Source organism: Lacerta agilis, chromosome 9, assembly GCF_009819535.1.
Source record: "Lacerta agilis isolate rLacAgi1 chromosome 9, rLacAgi1.pri, whole genome shotgun sequence".
Classification (NCBI taxonomy): domain Eukaryota; kingdom Metazoa; phylum Chordata; class Lepidosauria; order Squamata; family Lacertidae; genus Lacerta; species Lacerta agilis.
Window position 1 is genome coordinate 17,988,353 of NC_046320.1, and position 9,274 is coordinate 17,997,626.

The window sequence follows — 9,274 nt, forward strand, 5'->3', positions numbered from 1 at the left end:
TGAGTTTCTGCCAAAACACAGCATACTTTTCACAAAGGGTTATTGTGTCCAGAAACATACTACTTACAGAAATCAGTGCCGTTAAGTCTAGAGTGCAGTGCAGCAAGTTGTAATTAGATCACTGTGCGCACACTCGACAATAATTGAGGGGTGGGAATGTTAAAAGAGGAAGATATTTGAGTGGCGCCATTTGTAATTAGGTCAACTTTAATATCCTCTCCGAGGAAAAAATGCAGTGAGAACTGAACACTCCTCCCCCAAAAGCCATATGGACATAAGGTTTTACATTACACGTTGAAGCTTAAATGTCCACAGGCGAAGTGACCTAAATCTTGTGCTGACCAGGAGGTCAATTTGCTGAATACTCATTACATGAAAAAGTTAAGTAAACATCAATGTTTCACACACTTTCCCCTTCCCAAATCGTGAAATATAAAGCGACAATTCTAGACATCTTGCTTACCTGGGAGCAAGTCCCATTCAACACTGTGGGTCTTGCTACTAATGAAGGATCCTTAGGATCAGACTACATGTTTGTCACAGGAGATGGTATTGATTTACTCTTTACAAATATATAGGTTGAGCAGGTTTGTATGAGAGTGTAGGAAGAAATGTGCAGGTTATACGAGATCCATATTAACATAATCTTAGTGCCTCCAACTCCAGTGCCCAAAGCCCAACTATTCATCACTTGATATCTGAAGAAGTGTGCATGCACACGAAAGCTCATACCAAGAACAAACTCAGTTGGTCTCTAAGGTGCTACTGGAAAGAATTTTCTATTTTATTCATCACTTGCTTTGTAGAGGAAACAAAACACCCGATAAGACTCGAAATGGCACCCGATTCAGCTCCCTTGAGATGAGTGAAACTTTGTTCCAGGTGCTTGGAATAGCCTGTTCTCCCTTCAGTGTCCCTCACCAACAGTTAGACCCACGCCAGAGCTTCAAGAGATACCTATTTCTCCATAGCCACATGGCCCACTTGCAGTTAAGGGTTACCCTGAATCATTGGTGTGTGTCAGGATTTACCTTGTGTTTAAGAAAGGGAGGCCAAGGTCCAGGATAGTTCATGGGGATAGTTCAAAAACCCCTGGTTTGCTTCCTTCTCTGCTTTGACTTGTCTGCTGAGGATTAGCGTCCAGCATGGAACCTTAACCTGCTGCTGAGGATTCTGGGCTGCATTCTGAGTCACATAGGCTGTTTGAACCAGGCCTGGTGGACCTCACTGCTGCTTCTCTTCAACTGTTCAGTAAGAGTGTGTCCAATAGCATATTCGTAGCACATCCTTGTAACTGTGGGTTGCAGGAAAAGATTTGGCGGTTGAGTGCAAGCCATTGTACCGATTGTCTCATGGAGGAACCCCACCTGAACCTTCCACAGAACCCCGGAGGTTTCTATCAGGGTGAATGCCTGCTTATGGGCTTCCTTAGCTGGGCATTGTAAGCAAACGGCAACCAAGAGATTTTGTGGGGGGAATTGTCCGCCCCACAAAGCCATCTTCTGCCTTTACATAGAATTCATTAATAGTCATGCTGCTCTGGGAACTTAGGGTTTGTAACTTTTGTTTATTTGCTTTAAAGTTTTCCCTGCAACTTAACTGCTGTCAGGTTCTAAGGGTGTTAAACAAAAGGTAATACGTTAATTATGTAAATGGAATTATTATAAAAAGTAGCGTCTGAAGTAGCTATCCGTCAGCTGCCATTGAAAGACCTGTTTGATCACACTCTTCAAAAGACATTTTTGCACATTCTAATAGATGAAGAAAGAAAATTATATTTAAATAGCTTTCCCAATCACTGGATCTTGACACTTTTTAACCTACCTGCGAAAGTACATTATAAATAGCTTCTTTCCTCTCAAGGTGTTCATCATACCTCACTGGTTCTTGTTATAGAAAATGCAAATGATTTCTTCTTCTTTTTTAATGCTCATTCTCAGTATGAGCAAGTCCTTGTTCCCGTCAGCCTATGTTTTCACTGTCAGCATTTCACAGCTGCCTAATTTCCGTTTTATTTTATTTGGCAACTGACTTCATCTTCTCTGCCTGTTAGCCTTCACATAAAAAACCAGGAAACTGCTCTGCTCTCTCTCTCTCTCTCTCTTATTTTTTTAGGGGAGCAAACAGTTGCTTAACAACTATCCCGTCTACATCACTAGCAAACAGTGGGACGAGGCAGTGAACTCCTCAAAGAAAGATGGGCGGAGGCTCCTTCGATACCTCATCCGATTTGTCTTCACCACCGATGAGCTTAAGTACTCGTGCGGCCTTGGGAAAAGGAAAAGGTCAGTGCAGTCAGGAGACACTGGTCCTGAAAGACGCCCTCTGGATCCAGTAAAAGTAACATGTCTCAGAGGTACTACATCTTCTCACTTGGTGTCCACCATACGCAATCTCCATTTCACCGCATTGGCTTTGGGCTTTTAGGCAAGGCGGCTTAGCTTCCTGTTCTCTCACGTGGCTTTGGACAACAACTGCATCAGCCCCAGCCAGGATTCCTGTTTTAGTTGGAATGATTGGAGTTGTAGTCCAAAACCCCTGGTGAGCACCAGGTTGGAGATGTCTGGTCTAGAAGGAACAGGGAGCTTCCTGTAAACATGGGGTTCATGGGGCTTAGGTTCCGCCATCAATCGATGGGAGATGGGTTGACTGATCACTTACCTTTCTAATCAGTTTATCGAGCAGTTTTCAGACTGTGCTCTGGGGATCTCGAGGGTTCTTCACTAAGATAATTAGCAGGGGTTGGAAAGTGTCTCTGGAAGACTGCCTCCTCCTGCTCCTCCTCCTCCACCACCTCACCACCCATTTCCCCCTGCAGTGCACAGATGTGAGGATGTTTTCAAGGATGCGCTCTCAGTTGTTGCTAGGTGACAATGAGGTCCCAACTGGCCTCATGTGAACAGAGCATGTGCCCTAGACAAGAATATGCCCCAGAATTTACTGTAGGCTGCAAAAGGGCTCCTCAGTAGACAATGCAAAGTGTTCATAAATATAGAAAGTTTGAGCAGCATTGAGAAGCATGCTTCTCCCCCCCCAAAAAAAAACCCTCAAAAGAGGTCCTCTTTTGGAGATAATTAGCATTTCCTTCACTAATTTACTATGCAATAAGCCCAAGCGGCTGCTCATTAGATGACAAGGCCATCTTTAATATTTTATTTTACATTCTCCATCATAGTAGGAAGCCAAAATTAAAACAGCCTCCGTAGCAAAAAGGGGGGTTCTTACCCAAGTGCCTCTCATCAAAACACAATCCAATTGCTTATAATTGACCCTGCCTATTCAAATCAACTAAAACTTTCATCAGACTTTAAATTAAACTTGATTATAAAATAGATTAAGGTTGATTAATCTACACATTTAAATCTAATTACTTGGATTCACTGTTTGGAGAGAAAAAATATTCAGGTTGCTTTTCTTGTCCCGATTAATCCTTGATTGAATGAAGTGTGGTTCTTCATTGAAATCAATACACTGTCTTCAGAATAAGAGATAGAATTGTTTCCAAAGTCCATTTTTAATGAGATATGGAAACCATTTGTAATGGAAGGGAACAGGCGATATCCTGGTCTTATGGCCACAGTCTAGCTGTGGCTGCATACATCTCAATGTACACAACAACTAGCACGGTCCGGTTGCAAAAGATGCAACCAGCAAAACCAGGGAGAGATGGGTGACTGGCATGGATGACGCCCTTGCAGAGGTGCCTCTGCAGCAACTGCTCATGTGTCAGTGTGCTTCTACCCATAGATCCCTCTTGCCAGGTCAGGACGTACTGTATTTACTTGAGTCTAATGCGCCATCGAATCTAATGCGCACCTCAATATTCAGAACCTTGAAACAACAACAAAAGTATTTGCTGGCGGATGTAACGCGCTTCCTCTGCAAGGATCTGGCATGTCTCCTCGCTAGCTTTTAAACTTCTCCATTGAGGCCTGCAGCTGCTCACCCCTCAGTGGAGAGGTGGGACAGAGCCCGCCTCTCACTGCCAGCTAGCATGAGCTCACAGCGAGGTACGTATTTACTTGAGTCTAATGCGCCATTGAATCTAATGCACACCCAATTTTTCGCAGCTTAATTTGGCAAAAAAAAGAGAGATGCGCATTAGACTCAAGTAAATACAGCAATGGGTTTTATTACCTTCGAAGAGCAACGGTGAGGTTATTTCAGTGTTGTTTTTGTGTCACACTATAGCCATGTGAAGCAGCAGATCGTTTCGGAAGAGAGAAAATTCTTTCTCTTCCACCTCCCTTTTATGACATCTAAATGTAGAGGCACCGGAAGGGAACTTTTCAAATGCCAAACACACTGGCTCCAGTCCAGCACTAAGGACTAGTGGCTTTGGCAGGCCTACTGTTAGCACTAGGCATTTGACTGGCGTTTGCAGGACCCAGGTATCCCTTGCAGGGCCGACACCTTGTGCGCCCTCCCTCAGGTGACTGCTGTCACCTCGGTTGCCTGACAGACACACTTGCTGCAGCTGTCAAGCTCCTGCTCCTGCTTGCTTGAGAGCTGGCTTGCCCTGAAGCAGCACTGTTAACAGCTCAGGAAGATTAGCACCTGCTGAGCTGTGTGAGTTATTGCAGCTCTGGTGCTGAAGCCCCCTCCCGGGAGGAAGGCAGGCAGCTGTTCCCCCCTCATGCTCGCAGGCTTGCAAGTGGCAGCGCTGTAATGCTCAGGTCCAGGGCCCATGATGGTCAGCCTTGAGCAGGCCCATTCTCAACAAGGAGAAGGCTGAAGCTTGCAGAATCGCCCCTCAGAGGCTTGAGGAGCGGCAGATGTGAGTGCGGTGGCGGCTTGGGCTCCGAATGGGATGCACTTTGAAAGATGCATCCATCTGCTTCAGTGGGGCACAGTTTGTGATGGATCTGCATCCAGGTGCACAACTTGCGCTGGCTGCACACAGGCACGGAAGCGTGCTTCTGCATGCTGGTATCCATCCCTTGCTGGATCGAGACCGTCCTTAAATGTCAGCAATGGGGTGCACAATTGCACACTAAATTTTTTTTTTGAAAAATTGCAGGTGGTAAGCCTTTTGCACGTAAATTGCATATATACCCCACCAGTTAAGGCATGCAAGCATTAAGTGGGAGAATTAGGCAAAACATAACTTGGAGTTTCAAACACATCTGACACTGTTGAAGGGAGCTTCCACACAGTCCCTGATAGTAGACTCGGTATAGCTTCTGCATGCTATTTCTTCTTTTTGCAGCGTCTACACAACATCGACTTCATCGAAATGCCATCCCGTATTCCCAACCCCACCCTCTGTCCCATTTAATCTGGATTTACTCCTTCTGCAAGTTTTATTTTTACTTCTCAGAATTTCCCATGAAACGATAATCCACATTAAATGGCGGGAAGGGGATGTGGGACAGCATTTTGCCGAGGGCATTGCATGGACACTGAGCAAATCTTTTCTCGGCACGAACCCCACAGTAGGATGCTGTGCGGAAGCACCCAACATTTGAAGTGGATGTCTACTGGCATTATGCCTATTGCTCCGAATGGCTCGCTGGGGCTTTTTGTTATGTTGGAGGAGGTTTAATTTTAATGGGGTCCAAGCTGATAGCCATAGATTATATTTCTAGAACATGAAGTAATCCTACAAGGAAGGGAGAGGGAGAAAGCCACCTTTTCCTAAGCCCTGCCAGTTTGTGCAGGCACAGTAGAAAGCCCCCCGTTTTACAGCTCTTGTTAATTTCATTCTTTATAACTCAATTTCTGGACAACATATTATTTAAAAAACATCTTGAAGCATTTCACAGTAAGAGTCGCTCAGAATTCTGAAAACTTCATTTAACTGCAGTCACGTATATACAATGGCTTCGAGTAACAGCTGGGGGGGGGAAATATCCAAAGGAGAATAAAATTAAAATGGCAAAGAAAGCACTCTGTCTTGGGAGTCCTGCATAACTCCATCCCACATGCCCTATCAGGAGCAAAACAAGGATCGCAGAGTTGGAAAGGGACCACAAGAGCCCAACCCTCTGCAGTGCAGGAATCTTCTGCCCAACATTGTTCAGAATAGCTTGACTTGGTGAATAAGTTGTGCAAGATAAGGAAAGTCCTGCCAGTGTGTTCTCCCTGTGTTAATTTTGCCGAATCAAAATGTTCACTTTTTGGTGCAGTATTTTAATTTATTTTTTTAAAATTCCTTCCAGTAGCACATTAGAGACCAGCTAAGTTTGTTCTTGGTATGAGCTTTCGTGTGCATGCACACTTCTTCAGATACACTGAAACAAAAGTCACCAGACCCTTATATATAGTGAGAGGGTGGGGAGAGGTATTGCTCACTATATATAAGGGTCTGGTGACTTCTGTTTCAGCGTATCTGAAGAAGTGTGCATGCACACGAAAGCTCATACCAAGAACAAACTTAGCTGGTCTCTAAGGTGCTACTGGAAGGATAGAATCATAGAGTTGGAAGAGATCACAAGGGCCATCCAGTCCAACCCCCTGCCAAGCAGGAAACACCATCAAAGCATTCCTGACAGATGGCTGTCAAGCCTCTGCTTAAAGACCTCCAAAGAAGGAGACTCCACCACACTCCTTGGTAGCAAATTCCACTGCCGAACAGCTCTCACTGTCAGGAAGTTCTTCCTAATGTTTAGGTGGAATCTTCTTTCTTGTAGTTTGAATCCATTGCTCCGTGTCCGCTTCTCTGGAGCAGCAGAAAACAACCTTTCACCCTCCTCTATATGACATCCTTTGATATATTTGAACATGGCTATCATATCACCCCTTAACCTTCTCTTCTCCAGGGTAAACATACCCAGCTCCCTAAGCCGTTTCTCATAAGGAATTTTTTTTGTTTTTTTTGTTTTGACTATGGCAGACTAACGCGGCTAACTTAATCTATTTAGTATGAAATCAGCACTGTCCTGGTCAGCAGTCGGTTTGTTTCCAATGCAATGTTTTCTACCCCCCTTTTCCTGTGTTCCTGCCGCTGTTCCTTAACATCCCATGCATCCCATCACCCCTTTCCCTCCCAGACACCTCAATTACTAACCCCAAAATGCTTTTGGAAACCCACACCGTGCAGCCGCCCAGTACAAACTGTGTTAATTCGCACTGTGTGTTGGAGCCCCTGATGGGAGCTGGAGAAAGGACTACATGTTGCAGGAGTTAAAAGCTTTGGGGTTGCCCCTCTTAGCATTGCCTCCGAGAATATATACCCGGCGTATGAATGCAATGCATCCGCATGCCACTGCCCAGCTTGCGAGAGAGCTAATGGTGCCAGTGGGCCGCTGTTGCTAACTCCACATTTTCCCATAGAATTCATTAGGATGCACTGCACGTCCAACCCTGATTGGTGGATGCCTTCCGAGGAACAGATAAACAAGGTGTTCAGTGATGCCGTGGGACATGCACGGCAAGGTCGTGCGGTGGGGACGTTCCTCCACAACGGCAACTCGTATTACGAAGGGATTGAGCAACACAGTTCGCAAGATGGCCTCTTCAGCAGGGGCATCCACGATGGATCTGCAGACTGATGGCAAAGGGGAGGAAACACACACGTGTATTGGGGCAGTGGAAGAGACTGCGTGTTTGATGTGCTGTTTGACGTGACTTAAGAACCCAAAGCATGTTCAGAGTCTTGTTTCATCCAAGGCCTTCCTGTGAAATCCCAGTGTGTCTAAGCCCAGGCTTCTCGAAACACAATATAAGGACGCAAACCTACTTCTGAGTGGGTGGGGAGCAGAATTCTCCTCCACGCAAAATAATAATAATAACGCCACACAAACATAGCTTGAAAGTTGGCATGTCAGGAAACAGGCCAGGCTAGAAAGTGTCTGCCTTACACGTTAGTTTTTTATGTGTGAAGGATTTCCTTTCCCGTGTTTTCTGTATGCGAGTCTCCACCTGCCATCTTTAACGCACAAAACTCAGACGCGGTTTTATCTCCCCACCTCACGTGTGGCAATGAAAACCAGTCTCACAGCTCTGTATAGCTTCACAGTGGCCAAACGCAGTCCCACCCCCCACCAACACACAACTTTACACTTCTGAGTTCATGTGCAATTTTAGGGACTAGGAATGTGTAGTGACATTTCATTAAATCTGGAAGGCATCTAAATCAGGGAGAGTTTTGACATGTTGCATTTTATTTTGGAAGTTTTCTTGCCTTTTGGGGGGGGGCAGGAATGTCATCTAAAGATACTGCAACTAGTCTATACTGCTAATAGATTAATAAATGTTCCAAGAGATAACTTGTTACTTTTCAAACTTTCTCTGTTGCTCTAAATGTTTTCCTGTAAAGCCTTGCTTTTGCTGGTGCCACGCAGTTTTGTGTACAATCACTAATTCAGGAATACACTCCTGCTCTCTGTCAGGTGTGCAGTGGCCCTTACATCCCTAGCTGGCATAATGTTAACATTTCATATTTTAAGCTGAAGAAGTGTCACTGACTCAGTCTCACAGGCCAAGACCAAACAAAAGTCTCTATGAGTGTACTGCACTCTGGGAGTCCCCTGCTTATTCACCTCAGCCATTTGCTTGTCAGTGGAAGGGCCCGAGGTGAGAAAGAGCAGCTGTTGCCATCCCCCCCCTCCAAAAAAAACAAAGAGCTAAGACCCGCATGGTGGTGACTTGAAACAGTTCAGAGCTGCTCTGTGTGAAATAAGCTAATGTGCAAAATAAAAGAGCATTGTCTAAAAATACTTAAGATCTTGCAATATCAAGTTTGGGAGCTGCTGTTTGGGACTCTTAAAGAATAATCTGTAAATGTATAACACTTCTAGAAATAGCTTATTTCCGTTATTGTTTTGGGGTTTTGTTGTTTCAAGTTCTTCCTCGGAAGTGTATTTGCCTCACAAGGCGCTCAGCAGGAGAGGAAAAAACAACACTCTTTCGTAGGTAAGGTTGACACCACCACCCTCGATTTGTGTCAAATATCTCTCCCTCTTCTTGCAGCCCCCCCTTGCCACATTACAACCAACACCATTCCAGAGGGTCTCCGAACCCTCATAGAATCATCGTGTTGGAAGGGACCTTGAGAATTAATAATAGTAATAATTTATTATTTGTACCCCGCCCATCTGGCTGAGTTTCCCCAGCCACTCTGGGCAGCTCCCAATCGAATGTTAAAAACAATATAGCATTAAATATTAAAAACTTCCCTAAACAGGGCTGCCTTCAGATGTCTTTTAAAAATAGGATAGCTGCTTATTTCCTTGACCTCTGATGGAAGGGAGGTGCCACTACTGAGAAGGCCCTCTGCCTGGTTTCCTGTAACCTCACTTCTCACAATGAGGGAATTGCCAGAAGGCCCTCG

The 9,274-nt window shown here is 44.9% G+C and overlaps 1 protein-coding gene across 2 annotated transcripts in view; it reads left to right on the forward strand.

Annotated features, from left to right (window-relative positions):
* BEND4 (BEN domain containing 4) overlaps positions 1-7,728 on the forward strand; it is a 28,170-nt gene extending 20,442 nt beyond the window's left edge. The window contains exons 4-5 of one of the 2 annotated variants that reach the window (XM_033160908.1): positions 2,116-2,356; positions 7,276-7,728. In XM_033160908.1, coding sequence (XP_033016799.1) covers positions 2,116-2,356; positions 7,276-7,493 — 459 coding nt within the window. In that variant the 3' untranslated portion in view covers positions 7,494-7,728. The remainder of the gene's footprint in view (positions 1-2,115; positions 2,357-7,275) is intronic. The other variant, XM_033160910.1, reaches the window with a different exon arrangement.
* Positions 7,729-9,274: the final 1,546 nt, after the last annotated feature.